This window comes from Capra hircus, chromosome 17 (genome assembly GCF_001704415.2).
Source record: "Capra hircus breed San Clemente chromosome 17, ASM170441v1, whole genome shotgun sequence".
Taxonomy (NCBI): Eukaryota; Metazoa; Chordata; class Mammalia; order Artiodactyla; family Bovidae; genus Capra; species Capra hircus.
The window spans coordinates 15,031,390-15,057,283 of NC_030824.1; the positions used below are offsets into that span (position 1 = coordinate 15,031,390).

A 25,894-nucleotide genomic window follows, 5' to 3' on the forward strand; every position below is an offset into this window, starting at 1 on the left:
GAATACCCATTATATATCATGAATGAGGAGATTCTGGGCCCCAGGAACAAAACAGTGACCAGACCCCAGTCCCTGCCCTCAAGTCGCTCACATTCTAGAGGGGACAATGGTAGTCATATTATGAAGAAGTCTGTGCCACAGTGAGGCTCAGCTCCGCAGCTCACTTGGGGTTTGTGGGAACAGAGAGGGGACCAAACCAGCCAGAGGGGACTGGAAAATGCTACAGGAGGTGACATCTGAGAATGAGTTGGAGTTACACAAGTGAAGCTGTGTGGTTCTGGGCAACTTAATTCCTCTGTCTTTGTCAAAGTGCTATCAGTAGTACTTTACAGGTTTAGGGGGAAGACTGAATGAGATTGTGTGTGAGCAATGCTTAATACCGAGCCGGGACCCCAGTAGGAGTTCCACATGTGGAAACTGGTTGTCCCTTGAAGATGTTGATGATGGTGAATCCACAGCTAGAGAGAGAAGGAACCAAAGTGAGCCTTGGGGAAAGGGGAGAGGCAGAGGGACTCTCTGTCCTGGCCTCCTCATGCAGCCTTTTCCAGAACGGGCTTACTGACAAATTTGGGTGAGGATTGAAACACCGATAATTCAAAATGCAAGCCAAGGTTTCTCATATGATCTTCAAATCGAAAAGAGGAGGAGAGCTCACCAGATGTCCTGGTCCCCGTGTAGCCTGACCACAAGTGCACTGATAGGGAATCCCCCGGCAGTCTAAGGGTTATGACCGTGCTTTCACTGCAGGGGGCATGGGTTTGATCCCTGGTGAGGGAACAGCCCAGATTAAAAAAAAAAAAAAAGTTATAAGTGTGCTGATACAACCATCCCAGGAAAAGAAACTCAGACTCACATTTATTTTCTTCCCCCACACCCTCTCTTCCTTTCTTCTCTCCTCCTTCCTCATCTTCCCTCCCTCCCTCCCTGTCTCTCTCCCTTCCGTCCTCTCTCTCTCTTCCTTTTTTCTCCCCCTCAATCAGGTCATTCTCCAAGAAGAGAAGGCACAGGTAAGCATCTTGTTGCCTCTGGTTGCTTGCTCGGCTTTCTGCTTTCCTAACCAAGTTTAGGTAGCATCTAGGGTCCAGCTCTCAGCCTCCACCTCTGTGTTCACTCCCTCTTCATCTTCCTGGGCCTCGGTTTCCTCCAAAGTGAAGGCCATGATCTGGTTTCCCTGAAAGTTCCAAGCCAACTTTCAATTTCCACTAGGCCATATGGTTGCTGCTAGGCCAGTTCCTACTGACCCTTCTCCCTGGCAAGTCTTACCACCCTTTCCAGGGTCTGTTTGACCACTGGTTGAAATCTGGGTTGGGAACTTCCCTTGGTGGTCTGGCAGTTAAGACTCCACTGTCTAATTCAGGAGTGTGTGTGTGTGTGCTTAGCTGTGTCTGACTCTTTTGTGACCCCATGGGCTGTAGCCCACCAGGTTCCTCTGTCCATAGGATTTCCCAGGCGGGAATACTGGAGTGAGTTGCCATTTTCTCCTCCAGTGGATCTTCCTGACCCAGGGATCGAACCTGCGTCTCTTGCGTTGGAAAGTGGATTCTTTACCACTGCACCACCTGGGAAGCCCCCACAATGCAGGCAGTGTGAGTCCAATACCTGAGTTCAATGTGAGCTCATTGAGAGTCAGGGAACTAAGATGTGCAGCATGGCCAAAAGAAAAAAGGAAATCTTGGGTTGGGAATGTAGAGAAGCATCACCCCACAAAAGCCTTCCCAGATCCTAGCTAAGGATAGAGGCCTAGTATTGGAAACACAGGGTGAGCACAAATAAAGCTATAATCTATGGGGTACTCACTATAAATTAGATGCTATGCTAAGCCTTGTCCACTACATGGGTATTTAATCTCTATACGTCCCCATCACAACCCTGTGCAGAGGATAGCTTTATTATTTCCATTTTACAGATAAAGAAACTAAGACTCAGGAGATGTGGCCAACATGTCCACAGACACACAGTCAGAGGAGGCAGGGCCAAAACTACAACCCAAGTCTGCCTGACGGAGGATCAGGACAGCCTGCAGTGGCTTCCTAAATGACAGTAGCACAGCTGCAGCCACTGGCAGAGTGCAAAATCCTTTCATTCAGTCAGTCAACAAGTAGACACTGATTACCAAGGTAATCTATTCACTTAGCCCAACAGCTTAAGCAATGACCCCATTTCAAGGGCAAGGAAACTGGGTCTTTGAGAGGACAGGTAACCTGCCCGATGTCATACAGCAACTCAGCAGCAGAGCCAGGAGGTGAACCTGGTCTTTCAGTGAGGACCTGGGATCTCCACTGCCCAGGCTGAGTCCCAGACACAGACATATATCCCACAGCTCATGTCAAGATGCGATTTCAGTTGGATGAAATCAAATTTCCCCTTCCCAGGACTTAGGCCAATGATGGGTTCCTGGTGACCTCCTGAAGCCAGTCTGACTTGAATTATCAAATAGCGTTTGCCTTTGGGGCCTCTATTTGATGATGCGGAGACCCTGAGTCATCATTGTCCATTCTGCCCACACCCCAGTACTCTGACTTAAAAAAAAAAAAATACTTGAATATTCAGGAGCAGAACATTTCAGAATCTGCCAAACTTTAGGAGGCTTTAGAATATCTCCCTGGATTTTCCAGTCTTTTCTTTTAGAAAAGACTAGAACAGTAGTCAAGAGGGTAGATGCTAGGGACCATTGATCTGGGGCCACATGCCAGCTCACCTGTATGATCCTGGTCAAGTTTCTCAGCCAATCTGAGGCTTAGTTTCCACTTTCTATAAAATCAATACTTATTAAACATGCCACAGGTTGTCTACACATTAGTTGCTTAGTCATGTCCAACTCTTGCAACCCCATGGACTGTAACCCACCAGACTCCTCTGTCCATGGAATTCTCCAGGCAAGAATTCTGAAGTGGGTTACCATTTCCTTCTCCAGGGAATCTTCCCTACCCAGGGATCAAACCTGGGTCTTTTGCATTTCAGGCAGATTCTTTACCATCGGAGCCACCAGGGAAGTCATAGGTTGTAGGGAGAATGAAATGAGATTGTTGACAAAAGTATTAGTGAGTGCTTCCCCATAATAAAGCCTCAAAACATGGCAAATATGATTGCCTTTACTACTGCTGTTACCATGAACCTACCAAAACTGATCTCTGTGTCCTTTATTCCCTGTCCTCAGTCTATATGTGTGGGCTGGTTGCTCTGGTTTTAGAAACGATCTGTGTCCACTCCCAAACTGCCTGGATCTAGTGACCACCGTGTGTTAAGCATTTTAACGGCTTTATTGTTATCATTCGCTGGAATTTTGCATCTTTCAATTGATTGGCCATTTCTCATTCAGCTCCTCCAGCCCAAAAAGCAAAAGAAAGGAAGAGAAGAGGCACAAAAAACAGTATGTACATTCCGCCTGCAATGTACTGGCAATTTGGGGAGGTGGGGGACTGACCTCCGAACGGCCAGAGGGTTAGAATTGCCAAAGACAGAAGGAGCGGGAGATGGGGCCGGTGGGCGAGGAGGGACAGGAAGGGCAAGACCGAACAGCAGAACCGCGTGTAGACCTGCAGCTGTGGGTTTGGCATGCATGGGTGTGCAAGATGGTGCTTGGTGTGTGTGTGTGCATGTGTGTCTCTGTGTGCATGAAAGTGAATGGTGTGCATGTCTGTGCCCCTGTGTGTGAATTCTGTGTGCCTGTGTGTGCACTGTGTGACATTTGTATGTGGTACATATATGTAGTGTGCACTTGTAAATATCTGTATATTTTTCTATTGTGCAAACATTTGTGTGCAATGTGGGTGCCTAGTGTGTATGTGTGTGTGATATATGTCTGTGTTCACAAGAAGGCACCACGTGTGCCCTTGCTTATGTGAGCATGAACTTAAACAGCGTGCATATCCGTGCTCTGTTTGTTACAGAGCGTTAGTTCCGTGCCCTCGGCGTGTGCACTGCTTACTTATCTATGTGCATTACTCCTAGGGATCGTGTGTGTGTGGGGGGGGAGGGTTTACCAGTACACAAGTGTGCTGTGTGTGCATGAGTGAGTAAGGGGGCTTGATCATGTGTGTGCACCTGTGTGCACATACATGGGAGTTTCAGCTGTGGTCCCTGGGCTTAGAGCATGGAGATACTGGGGGAGCGCCTACCCCCAGCCTCGGTCCCCAGCTGGTCCTCGGTTTATAGCCAGTAGTAGAAATTCAAATCAGCCAGCACTGCCTGTAGAGTTCAGTTCCCAGTCAAATTAAAAGTAAATTTGGTTACAACCCACCTACTTTATACCCTTGCAAATGTTAGTGCATGTGTTTTCCAATCAACTAATATTTTATCTCCCACCAAGAAGCTTCTAAAGTGAGAATCAAAGGCAATGGGATGAAAGTCAGTGAGCTGCAGGGGAGGGAAAAGAGGAAGCAGGCACAGAGGGAGGCTCTCAGCTTTGCTGGCCAACCAAATGCCTCTTCACCCAAGGTCAGTGCGAAAGAAGGCATTTCAGGCACCATCACGGGGGCCTAGGGAACGCTCCATTAGGAAGCAGCAGAGCTGTAAGTTAGCTCAGGGAAGAACTTCCTGATCATCAAGCTTGTTCAAGTCAAGTCAAGAGGCAGTCATTGGTCATCTGTGTCGGGCATATGTTCATCCTAAGCATAGACAGAGCACCTTTTCTCAGAGACATGAGCATCACTTGTCTGAAGGGCTGCAGTCTAGACAGTCACTAAGCAGGGCCTGGGCCCAGACCCCAGGAGTCCTGGGACAGTCATCAAAAGAAGAAAAAATCACTGAGGTATGGACTGCCTGCCTGAGGGCAGCAAAGTGGCTACCTTGCCCAGCACCAAGTCTTAGAAATCGCAAGCAGGACATAAAAGAAGGTTCTGAAAGCCAGAAAGACAAGAGTCAGGAGAGGGAGAAGCAAGAAACACGAGGCACCCTTGAGATAAAGGTGGTTGTTCTTGCCAAAACCCGTGGTTAGTTAAGACTGCATTTAAACCGGGAACCACTGGAGTGAGTAACTTCCGCTTGTTCAGCATCCCTTAGAGAGGCCCTAACAGGCGGCAGGCCCCGTGTGGGGCCCAAGGACAAAGATTAGGCAGACAATTCTCCCAGTCTCAAGAGCTTACAGTGCAGCAGGACACAGGAGACATGGGACAGGTCCTGGCACAGCAGTGGCAGACGAAAGCTCAGTGCATGGTGGGACCTCAGGTGCAGGAAAGAGGGCGTGGTGGTAAGAGGAGGTTTCCTGTGAGAAGGATGGAGGTAACCATTCTAGGCTGCAGGCCAGGCAAGTGGTTTAAATCTCTGTACCTCAGTTTCTGCATCCCTAAAATGGGAATAATAAGAGAATCCACTTTGTGGGTTGTTGTGAGGAGTAAATGAGTCCATTTAAGGAAAATGCTCAGAACCCAGTGCCTGACAGGCAGTGTGTGTTACAGTTTACCTGCCATGACCATCATCATCAGGACATGATTCAATGTGGGATATGTGTGAGCCAGAATATAGCACCTCGGTGTCACCTGAGCCTTGCAAACCAGGACTGTAGATGCCATGCAAGGAGGCTGGAGAGCTAGGCAGGGACTGGTTCCTGAAGATGCTTGGGGTTCAAGGTCAGAGTTTGGACTTGACATGAGGACAGTGCAAGGGTTTTAAACAGAGAAGGGATCACATGACAAGATATACCTGAGTAAGAATACCTGAGTCCTTTGTTGGGATAACCAAGTTACCGTTTAATAGAATCATCTCTAACCACCCCTTGGCTTCCTGACTTGGCCCAAACGATTGACATTCCTTGTATGTCCCCAGTGACCACTGCCACTGCTATTGCTACTTCTAAGTCATTGTTATTATTTAGAGAGAGCTGAAGTAAGTGGTAGTGGTAGCAACTACATGAACTGTAATTCTTGTTGATAATGACATTTGTAACTCACTCTGAAAGTGGGCTTTTGACTCCATGCTAAGAATCCAGGCTTAATTTTCCTGGTCTGAGTTACAGATTGGCAGCCCAAAAGCCGAAGGGATTCTGCAATTGTGTTTTGTTTGCCCCAAACAGTGTCTTTTTTTTTTTTTTTAATGAGCTTGCATTTAAAATAGGAATAAATTACACAAAAATCTCCATTTCTACATTTACCTGAAAAGTTAGAAGATCAGGTACCACAGCACTCTTCTGAAGGCAAAGTCACTTTCTTGCCCATGCCCTCTGGTTGGTATTTCTTGAGTGCCCGACTGATTCCCACATTGCGGTGTTTGACTGGCTCCTGAAATGGAGACTCCTGCCTTAGGCAAGGGAGAGGTGATGTGTGCAGGTGGCACACACTCTGCTTCCAGAAGAGTCCTGGGGATTAGGCTGTCTCCCCTCGACGACCCCCTTTCTGCTCCTTTGTGTTCAGGATGGCCAGTTACAAAGATGGGAAATGAGGGCGATGCAGGGTGTGGGGGATGCATGACCTTGGACAGTTACTCAAGTGCAAGGGAATGCTGTGTGTGACAAGATCAAAACCTCTCTCTCTCTCCTCTGGTTCCCTCCTTCTCACCCCCACCCCCTCAAGATCACGAAGCCGGCCCCGAAAATCTCGCCGCCACCGCCATCACCACTGCCCCTCACGGTCCCAGAGCTCAGAGTCCCGCTCCTCAAGCTGCGACAGCAGGTAACCCCCGCCCCGAGGCATCTCCTCACCCTGACCACGGCCCAGAGCCCGGCTAAGACACCGTCAGCACCAGCTTTGCCTCCACCGTCACTGTTGGGGAAGCCGCCCTCCCAGCAGAGGGGCAGCCCCTACCTCACACTTGGCTGTCACCACTTCCTTGCAGAGGGGCTGCAGACAGGACTTGCTGCCTCCACTTACAGGGACAGCGGCCACAGGACTTGCTAACACATGGCCAGGTGCTAAGACTCTTCAAGGTCCGCACATGATCCCCTCTGCACCCCTAGGAAGGAGGCACCATTGCCATCCCCACTTTAGAGATGAGGAAACTGAGGCACAGAGAGGAACTTGCCAGGCACTTAGCTGCTAAGTGACAGAGCTGGGACTGAACTGGGCCGTCTGGTTCGCTTGGCTGTCTCTCACTCAGGCTTGCTCTAAGCACAGAGAAGCTAAGCGACCTGGGAAAGGCTACCTAGCACAAGGTATCTGGTTCTGTGGCCCTCCAGAGCCCTCTTGCTCCTAACATTGACCCTCTTTATGCTGACACATTGGCTGCCCCGGCCTGAGCAGGGGAAGAGGCTCTTGTAGATGAGAAGAACAAGAGAAAGAGGGAGTGGGGCTTCGTGGATGTTGGTGTTTGAAATTGTTGAGACCATTGGGAATGTCAAGGGCCCCTTGATGGCACCAGGCCAGTTTCCAGATGTCAGAGGCTCCTTTATTCTTTCTTAAATCCTTCTCACACTTGACCTATGTAGTCTCGTAGTCACCTCACCTGGAAAGATTTAAAAATCTCGCTGTCCTGATCCCGCCGAATTCCCAGCTAAGTCAGAATGTCTACAGAAAGGAAGAGGAGGAAGAGAAATGGGAATCTAAATTCTACTCTGAACCAGGCACTGTGCTGCAATTGCAAATAGATTTTGTCTCTTAATCATCCCCGTCACACCATGAGCCAGACCAGAGCTTCTCTGCCTCGGCTGCTCCATGATTGCTTTGGAATCTAAAAATACCAGTGCCTGGATCCCATCTCCAGACATTCTGATCTAATCCAGATATGCGTGGAGCAGGTGTGAAAGCAGCGCCTGACATCGAGGACTCGCCCCAGTAGCTGTGGTGCTCCCACGTCACACAAGGCTGCTCTGTGATCCTGAGTGATCCAGACAAAACCAAGACCCTCTTGGAAGCAGGTGCAAGCCTGGACAAAACAGGGACTTTGTCCACGACCCCAAAGTGACCCTGCATCTCTCCATCCTCCGTCTTTACCAGTGATGGCCTTAACCTCAGTCTAGTCTCCCCTCCTTCTAGGTAAGACTGGTGAAGACGCCCAATCAGAGAATTACCTCTGTTCCCTGACAGCATGCAGTCAGATCAAAGCCCCAGCTCTTTACATGCTTCCCAGAGTCCCTGACCACATGCTTCTAATAGATTCTCTCTGACCACCGCCCACCTGACAGAGACGTCCTCCACTCGCCCATGGTGCGTGTTCTCCATCACTGCAGGGAGCAGTAACAAGATGCTCGTTTGAGCACAGGGTGCCCCCGTTGGCCTTTGTCCGGAGGGCGTTGACACACTGAGCTCGACTGCATGATTGACCTTTACAGCTGAGAAGCCTGCGTGTTGGTGGGCAGAGGGGTGACTGGCAGAGCTGGCGCCAGGACCCAGGTCTGTGGGACTCAGCCCAAGCCTGGGTGGGAGGACGGTGCAGATCCTGCTTGCAGACTCTCAGCGACCGCACTTTACCCTTTCTAAGGCTCACCTCTTCTGAAAGGGGTGCATATCACAGGCCCTCACCCCAGCCTTCCTTCCGCAAGCACGCCTCCTGCTGCTATTGCCGCAGCTTCCCAGTGCCTGTTGCGCTAAGGGACACTCCAGCAGGTGTGGGAGCAACCTGAGAGCTGGCCCTTGGGCCACTCAGTAGAAAAGTGAGAGGCCCTAGAGCAGAGAGGGACACTCCAGTGCAAGAACCAGAGGCACTGGTCCCCACAGCACCCTCGTTCTGCCACTACAAGCTGTGTGATGTCAGGCAGGTTCCTAAACATCTCTGAGCCTCAGCTCTCTCATCTGGGAATAAGAAATAATACCTGCCCTGTCTGTGTCTTTGAGTTGGAGAGAGGACTGTGAAAGCACCTTACGAAGGGCTTACAAATGCCATGAAAATCCATAAGGTGTTATTTTTATCACTACTGTGACTCAGAGCTAAATAGTAATGCTGAGTCCAAATACACCCTTTCTAAGGAGTCAGAGATTCCTTTAGTTTCCAACACAGACAGGCAGCCAGATCTACATCTGACAAGCTTGCAGAAGGCATCTTTGTCGTTTCCGTCAGATTTTTTTTTTTTTTTCAAAAGTTTTGGGTGACAGTCAATAAGATGCCTCTGTTTCACAGATGGTGAAGCCAGATACACAAAGACACACAGATATAAGCAGTTACATTTATAGACAAACACATGAAAACACAGATGGACACACCCAGACGTACGCACAGTCACGCACAGACAGGCGAGCAGAGAGACAATCACAGGCACACAAAGCAGAGCAGACTGAGTCAGGGTCATCGGGACCCTTTCTGTCCTCACAGCTGCATCCCCAGCCCCGACCAGTGCCAGGTACAGGAATACACACTTGTCAAACAAAGGAGAGAACGAATGAACACGGACAGGTGGGTGGGCCGAGGGATGCATACATGACGCGGACACACCCAAACACACTCTGCTGTCCTCAGATCCCATTAGGCCTTCAGTCACCTCTCTGCCATGCTCCCCATCAAAAAACTCTCAGATCTCTCTGCCCTGCATCCAGGCACCGTGGCCGGTCCCCCGAGGGAGGGCGGAAGTCCCGTCGAAGGCACTCTCGCCGCTGCTCCAAGACCCTCTGCAAGGCCAGCCCAGAGGCCCGGTCCAGCCCCCAACCCAGCCAGCCCCTCCAGATGCTCAGCTTCCTGTCAGCCAGGGGTGTAGTAAGTATTCTGCACAGCCTCCTCTGCCAGTCTTGGCCGGGACACTTGGGGGAGGTGGAGGCACAAGTTCAGGGCAGTGTATGACACATTTTAATTCAGTTTTGGGCAAATATCCCACTGGTTTCAGACCTCCTTCTTGATTTAACTGAATGGTCATTCACCAGCCTTTGGCAGCACTTGGCTTGGGGACTTGGCAAGTTGGGGGCGGGGGGGTGTGTGGGGTGGGGGGAATGGGGAAAACCTGAAACACCCAGGATCTTTATCAGGGGAATGGTGAAAATACATTCTGGTCTTCAGAGTGACATCTGCAGGAGGGCATGTGTGAGACACCGTAGGAGGTTTCTGTGGGGAAGGAGAAGAGGGGTCTTTGTTGTAACAGAGGCACTGCAGCTTTGCAACGAGGTCTGCGTCTTTGACAGCTAGGCTGCAGCATTGATGAACAGATGGGATTTGATGTCACCCATATTAACTCGGCCTTGAATATATATATATGAGAATTTTCCTCCAAGGAGGTGATAGCACTTAACCTCTCATATTCACACAAGGTCTCAGGGAGTTGAGGACTCAGCTGTCTTCACTAGTTGCTTCCACAGGTGGGACCAAAAAGCCAAGGCTCAGAAAGATGAAGGTATGGAGTAAAGCCATAGAGCAAAGCAAGAGTGAATCCATTCGAGAAACTGGCCTTAAATGGGATCATGCAACAGTCCCTTAGGTCAGCAAGGAGGGTCAACTTCAGACAGTTTGATGCCAAGAAGTCTCCTCAGCAAAGCATTTGGAGTTGGGTCTGAACTCAGCTTCTTAGCTGTGTAGCTTGGAGAAAGTCATCTAACCTCTTTGAAACTCAGTTTTCTCATTGGCAAATTTGAAATAATACAGGGATTGTGGGGGATACCCAGTAACAGAAAGTATGTGAAGGCCTTTTGTAGACTCTAAAGGGACAGACACAGAAACAGGAGGAGACTCAACACAGACGTAGCTTTCACTTACACCTGACAACTGGGAAGGGTCCTGTCTCCTCTAGCTAGGCGTGGATGTGAAAATTTCAGAGAGCTGCTCCCTTAGAAAGGATGAGGTGGAAGTAAGGAAAAGCTCTGAGGTTCTTGCTGGGAGGTCAAGGAAGAGAAGGTGATGATAAACATTGGTTGGACACAATAGTTATATCCACAGTGCATTCTGAGAATCTCTTCTTTACCAGTTAAGACATCTGTATCATCAAGGTATAATTCTGCTGTAATCTGCCTTGCTGGAACTGTCCGCAGCTCACCCCAGGCCCTTCTTTGGCAGAGGGAGGGTACCTATAGTTGCTCAGTATTTGCAGATGGTAAATGCTCCTGTTCCTCCTCCCCTCCACTAATGCCTATGAAAGTTCTTCCCAGTAAGGCAGAGTCCAGAGGCCTGGGCTCAAGACTTGGCTTGGCCAGACAAATCCTTTTACTCCTTCCAGCCTCAGCTTCCTCAACTGGAAAATTAGCATGATTATCATACCTGTGTCCCAAAGGAATTGTTGCAAAGGTAGCACATTTAAAATACCAGCAATAAGAGGTGGAAGAATGGTTTTAAGTTAGTGAAAGCCACCCAACCTGTTTGGTCACGGTATTTATGGCAGCCATTTGGTGGCCCCAACTGACACTCCATAAAAAGTGCCACTGGGAGCAAATGGCTTGTATTCTCTCACCTGGGACGGTTTCCAAACCGTCAGGACCAAGATGTTGCAAAAAGCTGAATGTTAATGCCCCCAGCCCCCAAAACTGTTGTCCTCCCACACCAGTGAGTGAGGTACCAGATTGGCCATTGGTTCTTAGGGCCCAGCCCCTATTAGAAGAGCAGAGAACTCATCCATACCTAGAAGGCATAGGCCTTAAGAGCCCACCGAACCCAGTGCCCAGATTCCAAAAGGAGAATCTGAATTCACAGATGAGAACTGCCTTCCAGGGGCTCCAGCAAGTCAGAGTTGTTAAAAACCTGAGATTATGATTTTGTGATCAAACCCTGGTCCCAAGTCAGGGATAGTTAAAATATTTAAAACTTTGTCAGCTGCACTTTCCTCATCCTTTAGAGAATGCAGATAATTAGCCTCTTCTTCAAAAGCCTTCTTCAGGGGACAAAAGCAAAATAATTTTGTAAGCAGCTAAGCCTGGTACTTGGCACAGGGGCAAAAATAAGCAAATAGTAGAGAGTGTCCAGATGACAACACTCCAGATACTGGCTCTGTATTTTCCAACTGTGGAACCTTGAGCAAGTTACATAAACTCTCCACGCCTCCGTCTTTCCCAAGTCTGCAGAATGAGGGTAATAGTAAGACCTACCTCATAAGAGGGATATTGTAAGGATGCAACGACTCACTGTAAGACTTTTAGACTGAAGCAGGTGAGCGGTAGGTCCTTTGTTGCTGGCGGTGGATAGAAGTGACAGCAGTACCAGGAAGGGAAGTGGTAATAACAGTGGCAACAATAGCAGTGGCGCTGATGACAGTAACGGAGCAGGGGGAACGGCTCCAGGCCCAGGCCAGTCTGCGGATGAGTTGAGACCGCAGGTAGAAGCCCTGCTTCCCCTGCTTTCAGTTTCCTTCCATCCTTGATGGCAGCTGTAGCCCACATGGCTGGCCCCACCTTTCTCATGGCTGCCTGACTCCTGGGGGCATCAGGTACCCCTCAAGTCTGGCCCTCCTAGGGCCCTCCACACTGGGTTCTTTCTCATCCTCTCTCCTGCACAGGCATGGGTGGAGAGGACACCAGGTTGGACCAAAGGTTTTCCAAGAGTCCAAGATTTTCCCGAGCTCTCTGCTAAAGAGAACAGCAAAGTCGCTGTCATTGAATCACTTGTTTGGCTTGTTCAAATCTACCAATTATCTAAGCATCTATAAAGCGCCAGTTCTGGTGTAGCCCTCAGGATCCAGTGAATAAGAGATAGCCTGTGCCTTCTTATAAAAAGACAGACAACACTGTAATGGACAATACACAACAATGGATGCTGCGATGGGACGGGGGTAAGGAGGCAGGGAAAGAGGGGACTGGGGTTTGAGTTAGGTTAAGGCAGCGGAGATGACAACTGGGAAACTAGACAATGGAAACAGGAATTGATTGCTGGAGTCAGGATGGAGACAGAATTCCAGCACAGGAGACGGGGTTCTGGAGCTGGAGCATAAGAGATGTCCTATGCCATCATCACAGCTCACGGCAGGCATCTAGTATGCACAGCTCTTTAAAGAATCGCGATGGGCACATGACATCAAGGGGGCCTATTTACATATGTGAATATGCAAATAATAAATAAGCTGATGATAACCAGAAATCCTCTTGCTTGGCCAGAGCCCTAATCCAAATGGAGGGTCCCAAGGAGTCAGTCCTTTGTGGCCTTATTCATTTCTTATCTACACTCAGTCATCTCTGTTCAAGGCATTAGAGAGACAGATGAATAAACAGGCTTCTGAATTCCAGAGCTCATGCCCTAGTCATCCACAGAATACTGAAGTACTGTAGGATAAATATTGTCACTGGGACTGAGACTGAGTCCGTATTTGGATACTTGCAAACCAGCTGATAAATAGACCCTGTCGCCACCCACTCTCTAGTCAACAAAGTCATCCCTTTCCTCCTCTGGGACCTTCTGGACCTTCTCACAGACCAGCAGCTAAACATTGATACCTGGCAGCCCTTCAATGCCAAGCCTGGTTACTTTCAGATGGGGCAGTACTCACACTCGACCAGTTGTTGAATATTTTCAATACAGCCTTGGAGGTGATAGAAGCAAGTATAATATGTAATAGGACCACAGAGGAAGGACCAGACAATGTCTAAGAGGTCTTGGTGTCTGAGAGGACCTTACAAATAAAGGAACATATGAGTTGGGCTTTGTAGGATGAGTAGGAGCTCACCCAGTTGAGTTGGCTGATGAATAAAGGGAACGGTAAATGCCACTGCATGCCAGGCACAATCACATGCTTTACAGAGGTTTTTTTTTTTTTCCCTCATTTGATTCACAAAAAAATTTTTTGAGGTAGGTGCCATCATTATCACCATTTTTCAGGTGGGAAAACTGAGGCTCAGAGAGGCCAAATGACTTAAGTAGATAGCCCATTTAGGAGGAACAGGAGCTAGTATGAATCGTGGCTTATATCTCAGAAGCTTACTGTGGTAGCCAGAGGGCCAACTGGATGACAGAGAGATTGGTGGCTCCAAAGTTTGGCCACACCCTGTCCCTGTAGCAGAGGGTCCTCAGTTAGGTCTACCCTAACTGGAGGAGGAATTTAAAGGGGCTGATCAAGACTGAAGTTAGACTCAGGAGAAGGCAGGCTTCTTTTCTCCTCCTGCCTCCAGCAAGCCAGCAGTTTCCACATAATCCTTGTCGACAAAAACTTGCACAGATTGAACAAAAAAAAAAGCAGAACTTAGGCTCCATAAAGGAGGGCCTCATTTGTGAACAGGAGGAAGCCGGAGAGGATAGTAAGGACGACAGGAGCTTTGGAGCAGATCCAAACATTTGGCGTTTTTGACCTCATCTCCCTGTGAGACTGAGCCATAGCTCACGCTTCCCTGAGCACCTACTATGTGCTGTATTCTACACGTGTCATCACATGTATTTCTTATAATAGCCTTTGAAGGGAGCTTCCATTAGTACCCTTATTTTATAATGAATAACCTAAAGCCTGGAAAACTTAAGTAAAAGGTACCTATTAAGTGGAGAAGTGAGGATTCAAACCCAAAACATCTGCCCTCAGGGTCCAGATGCTTAATGACCTGACCTCCCTTATGTCTTTTTTTTTTACTGGACATTGTGTCCCAATCTGTACCTTTAACTAATGATCATACCTATTTCATGGAGTAGTTGTGAGGGTGGAATTAGATCAGTTGTCCATTTAGTTTTAAAATATGCACTAAGCACCTACTACGTGCCAGGCGCTTGATGAGTAGCAGTGAACAAGACAGACAAGGTTTCTGCCTTCATGTAGCTTCTATTCTGGGAGCAAACTCAGCCTGGCGCTAGGGACATAACAATATACAGTAGTTGCTAGTGTTATGATTTGTCATCATAATGGCTTAATTAAACTTGCTCCTGATAAACCCAGACATGATGTTTTTGAAACATCCCTGGCCTCGAAAAGTTTAATTGTATCTAAGATCTCAGACGAACTTCAGAACAACTCTAGGGAAATGACAGGAAAAGCCTCCTGTTTTGCATACCAGGGGAAATGAGCCTGAGGGAGTATACATGGAGGGCCCAGCCCTCCCAAGTCTGCCCCAGGTTCTTGTACATCCTGCAAAAGGCTTTGAGCCCTTGCTCAAACTGGGAGACTCACTATTCAGTTCCATTCATTGTAGTTTGGAGAGGAGAGGGACTAAAATGCAGAAGGGGCTGGGAGACTCAGGCATGTGGAACCAGTTATTCTTTTTTTTTTTTTTCCCCCAGTTATTCTTTTTAAATGGAAAATGGAATCACATTGTCAACTTTTACTTTTGCCAAGCAAGGATGGAAAAAAGAAAACCACCCTTTTCTATAATGAAAGGGACATGTACCAGGCAGAAGAGGGGGAATAGCCATGGCTTCAGAAGAAAAGATTAGACTTTAAGTCAGATGCATTTAGCTGGATGAAGAACTCATTCCATTGAACTTATTTTCTCATTTGAATTTGGACTGGTGAAAATTTTGCCTAACTGGAGCCATGTAGAAATTTTCAAGAACAGGTAGGCTGAGGGCTATCAAGAGGGGCTTCTAAAACAGGAGGGGCTAATAAGAAATGGTGAGGTTGAAGCTACCAGTCCCCTTCAGCTTCCTGATGGAGGGAAGGAGAGAGGAGGCAAGATTATGTCCCTGGGCCCAAGGTCAATTTTAGTGAACAGCCCAGTGGGACAGTCCCCCACCCCACAGCCCTAAAGGACTTTGTCATCTCCCTACCATCTTCAGCAGATCCCTGTCTTTTTCCATCCCTCCCCCTCTCAAATGAACTCCTAACAGGTCAATGAATCTATTCTGTTGCTGTCTTCCTAATTAGTGTGCAAAGGAAGATGAACAACAGCGAGGAAAATAAACTTAATGTCTTTGTGAAACAAAAGGGTTTAAAAAAGGGAGGGGGACGGGAATAACCAGAACCCTCTAGCTAAAAGCTCGCCATGCAGCTCTACATTCACATGAGAATTTCCGGTCCCCCATATGGCAGGGAGGGAAAAAAAATTTATAGCCATCTCTCTCCACGGGGCCATTTGAAGCTCAGTAAATGGACTTGTTCAGTTTAATTGGAATTCTCTTCTTGATTGTATTTTTGTAACCTATTAGGCCGTGCTGCCTCTTGATCTCAGAATTCAGCTGAAATTAAATTTTGAAGTGTAAGTGAGAGGTTGCCTTTTTTCCCCGTTCTTGATTAAATAATGATTTGAAACAAAAACAATAAATAACAGTGCCAGCTTCCCTGGAGGGCTGAGAGAGACTCCCAGTGAAACACCAGGAGCTGGAGTTTGTGGTGGGGGATTTAATTACTTATTAGAAAAATCCAAGTGTTGATGCTGAGTATATTAAGGAAAAAGAAGAGGCAAGCTTATGAGTTCAAAAAAAATGAGCTTCACATTCAGTTCAGTTCAGTTCAGTTCAGTCGCTCAGTCGTGTCCAACTCTTTGCAACCCCATGAATCACAGCACGCCAGGCCTCCCTGTCGATCATCAACTCCCGGAGTTCATTCAGACTCACATCCATCGAGTCAGTCATGCCATCCAGCCATCTCATCCTCTGTCGTCCCCTTCTCCTTCTGCCTCCAATCCCTCCCAGCGTCAGAGTCTTTTCCAATGAGTCAACTCTTCGCATGAGGTGGCCAAAGTACTGGAGCTTCAGCTTTAGCATCTTCACATTGGTGGGGGCTAAAAGAATAAAGGGAATGTACTCATTTGTTTAGTCCCAATGGCCATGAGTTTGTGAAAAGCAATCTGTCCTTAAAAAAAATCTGAGACTGGCAATCATCACCCAAAAGGGGAGAGCGTGTAATAGCTCTGGGGTCTGGATAGGGCTCCATGGCTCTGGTCTCCTGACTCCTTTCACTGACAAAATCCAAGAGGGTTTGAAAGGGCAGAGATGGGGAAGATAGGAGGGAGAGATGAAATACACAAGATGCACTATGTTTGTGCTGCTTTCAGATAGATTCTGGGTAGCAATGAACACTTAGAACAGAGAGTCACAAACTTAGATGTCTCGGGGGCCAGTCCACTAATAGATACAGGCAACAGGGACCCCATAAGGCCTGAGGACAGGAAAGCATGTGCCCCATCTAAAAGGAGCAGCTCCAATTACTCACAAACTGATGATTACCCAGCAGGAATGTCAACTCAATCTTGCCAGATCCTCTTACGTTTCAGCATGAACTAGAAATGGGTTTGCTATGTGAGTACGCCCAACTACAATGTTGACAGTTCCTTCAAATTTATTGGCGAACATAAATTTGCTTAGCCAGTAAGTGCGCCAAAGAAAGCATAACTTGAAACTCTGAAACAAAGCATAACTTGGCCTGTCAGTTTTCTAGGGGTGATTTGGGGTGTTGAGACAGATGCTGTCCATCTATGTCCCCACCCCCACTTCACATACTGCCAGTGTCCAGCTTCCAGGTATTGCTCTCTGGCTGCCAAAGACCACTTTGCTTGGCTGGGCAGCAGTTTGAAACTGCTGGAGAATTGACACGTCTTGGGGGCAACCTTTAACCCATGAGTGGTGAGGAACTGGTGTGTAAATATCCAGCTCCCTCCTTGGTTGAGATGAATTCTGGAGCCAGTTCTGTCCTCTCTCTTTTCTCTCCCCCAGCTCACTGCCCCTCAAATAAGATTCCTTGGTCTCAAATAAACTGCCAGCACTCAAATTCCTGTCTCAATTTCTAGGAGGATCCATATGGAGACAGGTGTTATTTCACTTTGAGATTAAACAAAGCTTACAGGGCCTGAATTTTTGTGCAAAGCCCCCAAAATAGGCCTTTGTGAAGACATGGAAAGAAGGACACGACTGAGATGGAGGAAGGGTTCAGAGTGGACCACAGAAGAGAAACCCGGTAAGAGGGTCCCAGGCCTTACACAGGGGTCCCCAGTACCATGAGTGCGTTGTTCCTGCACAAAAGTGGGTCTAGAATGACTCCTCCCAGTGGGCCTCTTGAGGACCGTTTTGCAGCTAAGATGGGGATATAGGAGCAGAGAGCAGTTATGTGCATAGAAGAGGAATTTCCCATAGATGAAAAAGATGAATTGTGAGAGGCCTGTTATCAAAATGAAAGACAGGGAGGAGCACGGGGGGCCGTCCTGTCATGTCAGCGTCCAGTGGGCAGCAGTTTGCCTCTTCCGTGGCAGAGCGGAAGGGAGTATCTGACAAGGAGAGAGACACTTAGGGACAGGAGGCAAGAGCACAGAGGCCTCTGCTGTCTGCCTGTCATTATGTCCTCGACTTGAAGGGCTCCTCTGCATTGTCATGGCACCCCCTTACACACACACACACACACACACACACACACACCCTACAGTCTGCCTTTGGCCCCTCTGAACTATATCTTCCCTCCTCTGGAGAAGGAGGGATCCAAGACTAACAGGTCTTTAAACAATCTGGACATCCCTAATGAGTTTACAAAAATATTTCTATCATCTGGAAACAGGGGCAGAGCCCGCCAAGACTGGTAAAGACACAACCAAGTAGAGGTCAGCTGAAGGTAACAGAAATGAATGTCTTTGGGCTACCACCTCTTCCCCCAACCCTCAAAGTAATCCTTAGAGCAGGTCAGACAGGTCAAGATTCGTGTATCCAGGACCTGCCAGGCATGTCGTTAGGTTAGTTGTGCCTTGTCCAAAGGCTTTGGAGTTAAACCCCACTGACTCTCCATTTGTCAAGCCAGCTATGAAAACAGACATGGGGCTGCTTCAGTCCAGAGAAAGGTGTACCTTTCTTTCTAATTTGTCTGACCAGAAGGGGCACCGTTTTCGATTTCCTGACCCAGGAGGAATACCATTCTAGCACCCAAACAAAGTCACTGCATGTTGAGTACAAAAGACCAGACCCAGTTCATCTTTTAACCTGACCTCCCAGAACAGCAGAAGGCGGCAAAGGAAGTAAAGAGACCCAGCACTGCTTGCCTCATCTGGAAGGCTCCGCAGGTCTGGAGCTTCTCACCTTAGCCTGGAGCTTACGCTGTTGAGCATCTATAGACTCTTGCTTTCTCTGAGATTGTAGGCCCGAGGAGGGCTGTGGGGGGAGAGCTTTCCTTCTCTCTACCACTGACCTGGACCTAAAACTTGATTATAGAAGTTCTCTGTGGCTCACATGCCCAGCCCTGAGCTTGTCTCAAGACCCCAACTTTCAGCCCATCCAGATAGAGACAGGTAATTAACCCACCCAGTAACAGTGCTGCGGCAGACAAAAGCCACTCATTTTTGAATGAGTGAATGGATGAATGAAAGAGTGAATGAAATAGAGAGTTTTGTGTTATCCTGGCCTGGGACTCAGAGAAGCCTTTCAAGAGGAGGTGATGTGTAAACCGGAGGATGAATAAATTTATCCATGTGAAGTAAGGAACAGAGGGAAAATGTTCTAGGCAGAGAAAATGGCATGTGCAAACGGCCTGGGGTTGGGAAACCAAGATGTGGTGGCAAAACCAAGAAAACTTCCCAATTGATTGCCTTAAGGTTGCACAAACCAAAACTGGAGAGGGGCTGTATGGAAGAGATGAGGTTTGTGAAGGACACAGGATTGGGTTGTAAAGGACACTGTCACGCATGTCAAAGAATTTAGGTTCATTCAAAGAAATGGGACTTTTAAGAGAGGTTGGTATTTTTAGCATAGGGTCAAGTTAGTGAGGACATTTCAGTAGTACGATTATCTCTGTTTTCTGGCAATGATAGAAAAGCATGATCCCTTATACAGTTCTCAGTTCTGTTACGTGTGGATAGTGATTGTGGTCAGGTGGAGGGACACTGAAAGTGTTACTATGAGCTCAGTGCATGGGACTGAGAATGTGAAAAAGGCAAGGTCCCTGTCTATATCCATTAGCCTTGAGGGGCCTTACATTCAGGAAGTCCTTCTTCCTGGGTACCCAGGATGCACCAGGACATATGCTGTGAAATTAGTAGTCAAGGTGGAAATGAGTACCTGGGTGGAGAAAAGCCTGGCCTGGATGCCTCCAGGTAGCAAGCCACAAGATAACGAAATCCATTATATTCATTGTCCAGCCTGGCTTCCTTCAAGAAGGGCTTACCTGAATCACTTGCGATACACTGGCTACCAAACACTCCTCATCTCTGAGGCAAAGATTCCATGAGCCCAGACCAAACACCAGCCTGAGAGTCCAGGTCCCAGGGTTCAGCTGCCTGTGTGATGCTTTCTCATTCCTAACAGAGGTGGTGGAAATACACATGTAAACACTGAACTCACAGAGGTGGTAAAGGTTTGGCATCCAACCTGCAAACTAGAAGACAAAAAGGAGCTGAACGGAAAAGGCGTCTTTACATTAAGTTTAAAAGAAATCTCACACTAGAAAGCCCCACTTGGGCAACTTTATTTTAAGATCCCTTGTCCCAGAGCAAAACTAGCCAGATTGTCAAATGGGAAGTGGCAGCCGCACTGGGTGAAAGTTGGTAAAGCTGGACCATCACCTTGTCGGTGTGCAAAGCCTCCTGGGAGAATCTGCAAAGGAAGTTCTGCCTCCCCAGCTCCAGGAGCTGATATCCTGAGCTGGTGAAGCCATTGCTATTATTCTGTTCCAGTGTCTCTGTATCGCACCCTCATGACCATTTGCTGAGAAGACAGAAATATTTTCTTAAGAAATCCCTAGAGCCCCCCTTCTTTAGGCTCAAAGTTCATGGGAGAAACTGGGCGGGGGAAGCAGGCTTTTGATGGCGAGACCTATGCTAATACTTGCAGGGCCTGGGACAAGAGTATAGAAGGAGAAGCCACACACTAAATGTTTTTAAATCAAGACAGCAAACTTAGATGAAGTATGTTCTCCTATCTTGGCAAACATATCCTTGAAATGATCGGGAGAGTCAGATTTGGATTTAGAGCCTCGGACCCCTCGGAGTGCCGGACCACAACATGACAGTGTGGAGAGAATCTGCCCCAACGCCCTGGTCCCTCCCATTCTCCCCCTACATCTTGCTTCATCACCGTGACGGACCTCTCACGCACGGACATGGACAGCTCAGTCCAAACGTCCAAATTCCATTCAGATAGCCATGTTTGGACCTACAAAGATGCACACTTGAAGCATGGTCTATCCCTGGGAGAATAGATCATGGAGAGCCTGAAGAGACCCTGGAAGGGGACTCAGCAGCCATTTAAACAGAGAATTCCGGGACTTCAGGTCTCCAGAGACTAATCTCAAGGAAAGGTTTCCAGGTAGCCCCACAGATTTCTCAACCCATGGGAATGGTTGTCACTGGAGGAGACCCAGGCAGAGGTCCCTCTTGCCCACAGCTAAGCATTGTATATTGATGGGGACCAGAACTGAGCCCACTGTGTCATCTGAGCTGAGACTGGTTTGAGTGTTTAAAGAAAACCATCCATTATACTTCTAAACACTCTATAGCCTTCCCAAGGGCTGGCTCTCCATCACCTCCTTTACTTCTTCATCTGTTCTAGATCAGCCACACCCAGGATCCTGGGGGCCCTTCTGCATTCCCAGTCACCCCAAAGCCAAATCTCCAAGCCCCTCCCAAAGCTGTCTGTTACAAGCACATCCTCCCTGTGCCCCACCCCCCATCTTGACATCTCAGACTGATGCAAACTCTAGCCACCATCTGCATTGTCAGCAAGGGTTTCTTGATCCAACTTGGGCGTTAAGGGACTGACAAGGTTAGTGTTGATGGCTTGAGGTCCCCTTACTGAGAAAACCAGCCAGAAGTGATGCTTCACCTGTCAAGAACACTGAAAACCCAAAGTCCAAAGTTCAGGGCCAAGTGCGAGGATGTACAGAAAGGTGTGTGTTTTTACTTGTCATTTGCGACTCTAATGATGGACTCACCTTGCCCGCTCTTCCCTTTCTCTTACACCTTACCTACCTACTAAAGGAGGAGTTCTTGCTTGGTAAGTGGATATAATCCGCAAAGACATGAGAGAATTTATTAGAAGCCACTCGAGAACCTTAGCTACCTTCTCCAGGGGGAAAGGACACACGCAAATATCCGTAGAGAGCTTTTTTGTTTGTTTGTTTTCAGTCAGACAATTTGACTTCCATTTTTTTTGTCCCCCCACCCTTTCTTTTCCCCTTTAGTTGAAAACTACTAAAATATCATTTTGTGACTTTGAACTTTATATTAAAAAAAAACCCTCTCATCTTTATTTCATTTCTTTTCCCCATGTGATATTTGTTTAGGGTTCTATTTGGGCAACTTTTTCTTTAAGAGAAAAAAAAATCAAATTCATTGAAGATTTGGTTGACATTTAAAATTTTGGCTTTATCTCCTTTTGTCGTTTTTAAGTTTCAAGATGTATTTTTTCAGGCCCATAGCTTCCTTTCTTTCCCCCTACCTTTCTTTATTTTTATTGTTGTTTTAGGTTAAGGGTGTTTACACACACCCCCTTTCTTTTAAGTTGTCTCTTTTGTTTGAGTTAATTCATTAGAAATTTTGTATAATTTCCTTTTTCTTTTGTTTAATCTGGATCGCATGCTTTTTCTCTGCATGATACCTAAATCTTCCAGTTATCCTAGCAGGGGGTTTAAAAAAAAAAAAAAAGATCTCCTTTCTGTGGTATTCTTTCAGGAATTTGTGCTTTTGTTTTTTGGCGTCTCTTCTTTCCTCTCCTCTCTCTCTTTCCTTTCGTTACAGTGCATCATGATGGTAAACATTTCTTGGTTATTTAGACGCAACCTACAGGCCCGGCACTCAGCAGTGTCCAACGGGTGTTTTTGCTTTCAGATCACTGGGTCGGGGTCTGCTGCTGACCTCTTTACCAAAACAGCCAGCCCGCTCACCACCTCCCGAGGACGCTCCCAGGAGTATGACTCAGGCAATGACACCTCCTCGCCACCCTCCACCCAAATCAGCTCAACCAGGTCTCGGGGTCAAGAGAAGGGGAGCCCCAGTGGGGGCCTGAGCAAGAGCCGGGACCCCAACAGTGGAAACACCTCTGATTCAGGGAACTCCTTCACCACTTCCTCACCCCAGAACAAGGGGGCCACTTTGGAGAACCTCTCCCCCACCAGCAGGGGCAGAGAGTCAAGGTCAGTGCACCTGGATGGGGGGAGGAGTTCTGACTGAGCTCCACCATCTCATCTCTCACCCTGGCACTGCACCACACACACACACACACACACACACACACACACTCGAAGCCAGGAGACTTTTATTTGCAAAAGAGAAATTAGAATAATTTTGGGGAAAAAAAATCAAGGATATCAGCTTCAGGTATAGCTGGCTCCAGGGTCTCAAAAATGTGTCATTGAGAAGTTGCCTTTCCCATCACTTCTCTCAGCTCTGCTTTCCCACTCTGGGCTTTATTCTCAAGCAGATCTTCCCAAAACATTGGCAAGTATGCCATCCAGTTAACATCCTGTCAATCTAGCCAGCCAATGGAAGGGAAATGCCTCTTTTCCCAAAATTTCCGCAAACTATCAAGGCAAATGCTCATTGGCTCTGCTTAGTCCAGCTTGTTCACCCAAGACCACACACACTGCCTAGAGGATGCTGTGTTCTTGGCTAGAATTTGTCACATGCCACCATCAGAGCTAATGAATCTTCCTGTGTACACTAAAACTGAAGGAAGTCTGGTTCTCTGAAGGGAAAGCAGGGTACTGTTAATCAGAAGGAGGAATGGAAGTTGGGCAGGAAAAAAAAGATGTCAATTTTATCAATAATTCCAGGAGAAAGTCTTAACATTAAGTCACTATCATTTAAAAATATACCACAGTATTTACTTTAAAGCTATTATGCAGGAAATACTGAACATAGCAAGAACAACAATAGTAACAGAAACTATTATTTATGGAGCCCTGACTAAATGCTAGGTATTATGCCAGGTGCTTTCCACAGATAATCTTCCTTAACTCCTTCCACAATCTTTATGGGATAGGTACTATTACAACTTTCTTTTAGCTAATGGGGAAACTGAAGCTCAGAATAGTTAAAGAAACTCAGTTAATAAGGGCTGGTACCGGGACTGAAAACAGATTTGTGTCTCCAGAACTGCAGTTAAGCCTCAACAGCATCTAGCAAGTACCTGCTTAGTCTGATCTACATGGACAGCAGGATTAAATAATGTAGACCCAATCTTTCACTGTGAAATATAAATGATCTTTAAACCCATGGCTGTTTATGTCATGTCAGCTATGAGCAGAGGGCAGAGTGGAAGAGACGTCAGTTCTAAATCAGGGGAACCATAGACAGTAAAAGCGGGGACTGGCAAGGGACCAGGGGCATGGGCTTCAGAGCTGGACAGATCAGGATTTGAGACTCTGGGTGGCCTTGAGCAAGCAACTTGCCCTTCTGAGTCTTCTCTGTAAATAAGGGGTAATGATAGTACCAACTTCCTAAGGTTGTTGGGGGAATAAATGAGATGATGCTTGTGAAGCATCCAGGATGCTAAGAGGCTCAGCACGTTTATTCCACAGCTGTTTATTGATGACCTAGGCCATAATGTCTCAGGCTCTGTCCTAGGTGCTGAGATACAGTGTCCAGAGAGACATGAGTTCTGTCTCCAGAAAGCTTGGTGTCTGGTGGAGGGAGATAACAATTATAAGACCAAGCAAGCCATCTAGGGGTTGGGGAGGCATTGGGGCTGGGGGTTGTGATAACACATTGGAGGTGACACAAGCAAACCGAAGGGAGTCGAAAGCCTGAAACCACGAGTAGGAGTTGGTCAAATGAAGAGGAGAGGGAACAGGGTTCCAGGCAGTGGGCATGTTCTAAGGCATGCAGACAAGGAAGGGAACAGGACTGTTCCAGGAGAAACAAGTAACCCATTATGGCTGAAGTCAAGAGAGGAAAGTGCCAGAGCTGAGACTGGAGGCTGAGCAGGGGCTGGGTCACGATAAACACAGATTAATGTGATTTGAACTTGACCCTTGGCCCAATCCAATGAACAAGAACCAACAGGAATCCAGCATGGCTCTAGGCAAGGGGAGGATATGACAGGACCCTGTCCTTTGTGTGAGTTTGCACAAGCCTCTACCCTTCTTTAGGTCTCCATTCCCCCATCTACAAAATGGGCTACACCAGTTTCCCAAACTTAAATCAGCCAGTTTTTGAGTTGTTCCATATCCAGGTACTTTTGTTACTTTTATTTACTTTAATAAACTCACTTTTTAATATGAGGAAACTTATAGTACTATCTTAAATAGAAAATTTTTATGTCTTGTCCTAATAGAAGGCACCTGTGAAAATACATAAGATTAAAACAAAGCATTTAATTTTAGTTACATTTGCCCATACAAGGTTCTGAGTCTCAGGCCTGCTCTCTCTCTTTGCAAGTGTTAAAAGAGACAGTAAAAACCCACTAGTACCCAACCCAGGCTTTCTCATTAATATAATCAGAGGGACTGAAAAAGACAGGAGAGAAACTAAATCTTGCACCATGGGATTTGATCACACCCACCCTGCCCCCTCCCCTTTGGTGTGTTTTCTACTCTATCTCTATTCTTCTAACAGCTGTGGTCTGGGAAATCTTTCCAGAGGTAGTAAGAGGGGTAAAGGCGTTGGCGGGGGCGGGGGCGGGGGCGAGCGGCGCGGCGTTGGTTGCAAGAGCGCCACAGCCAAGGCAAAGGTAGGGAGGTGAGTATCAGCTCAAGACGCCCCCAGACCAGTGGGCAGGCCAGTGCTAACAGTGATTCTCCCCCATGCAGAGGATTTCAGTCACCATGTCTGGAATGCACCGAGGTGAAGAAGTCCAATTTGGTCCCATCCACAGACCGGAGCTCCCCCATGAGAGGGTGCTCCCGAAGCTCCTCCTACGCCAGCACACGCTCCTCCAGCCACTCCTCCCGATCCCCAAACCCCAGAGCCTCTCCCCGGTACACCAGGAGCAGATCCACCTCCTCTGGGAAAAGGTGAGTGCAGTCCGGACCTAGAATCTTCAGCTAGCTAGGGTAACTAGAGATGTCCTTTCAGCCCCAAGGAACAGGAATGGAACAGATTTGAATTCAAATACCCATTCTATCCATTACTAGCTGATGGCCTTGACTGTCAGTTAACCTCTCTGATCCTTAGTTTCCTCCCCTACTGAAATGAGAACTGTAATATATCTTACCCTGAAGGATTGTCCTGAGGACTATTAAACACTTAAATCAGTACTTGGAACATAATATCAGTTTTGATTGCTGTTATTGTCATGAGGATCCACTAATGTGTATCAATTATCTTCTGCTGCACAAAAATTGCCCCAAGGCGTCCCTGGTGGTCCA

General features: G+C 47.4%; 1 protein-coding gene across 1 annotated transcript in view; it reads left to right on the forward strand.

Moving 5' to 3' along the window:
* The window catches only part of SRRM4 (serine/arginine repetitive matrix 4), a 171,064-nt gene that overhangs the window by 137,184 nt on the left and 7,986 nt on the right, over window positions 1-25,894 (forward strand). Inside the window, exons 5-10 of the mRNA XM_018061227.1 lie at window positions 981-1,007; window positions 3,320-3,370; window positions 6,507-6,605; window positions 9,399-9,555; window positions 22,416-22,720; window positions 25,337-25,540. Coding sequence (XP_017916716.1) covers window positions 981-1,007; window positions 3,320-3,370; window positions 6,507-6,605; window positions 9,399-9,555; window positions 22,416-22,720; window positions 25,337-25,540 — 843 coding nt within the window. The remainder of the gene's footprint in view (window positions 1-980; window positions 1,008-3,319; window positions 3,371-6,506; window positions 6,606-9,398; window positions 9,556-22,415; window positions 22,721-25,336; window positions 25,541-25,894) is intronic.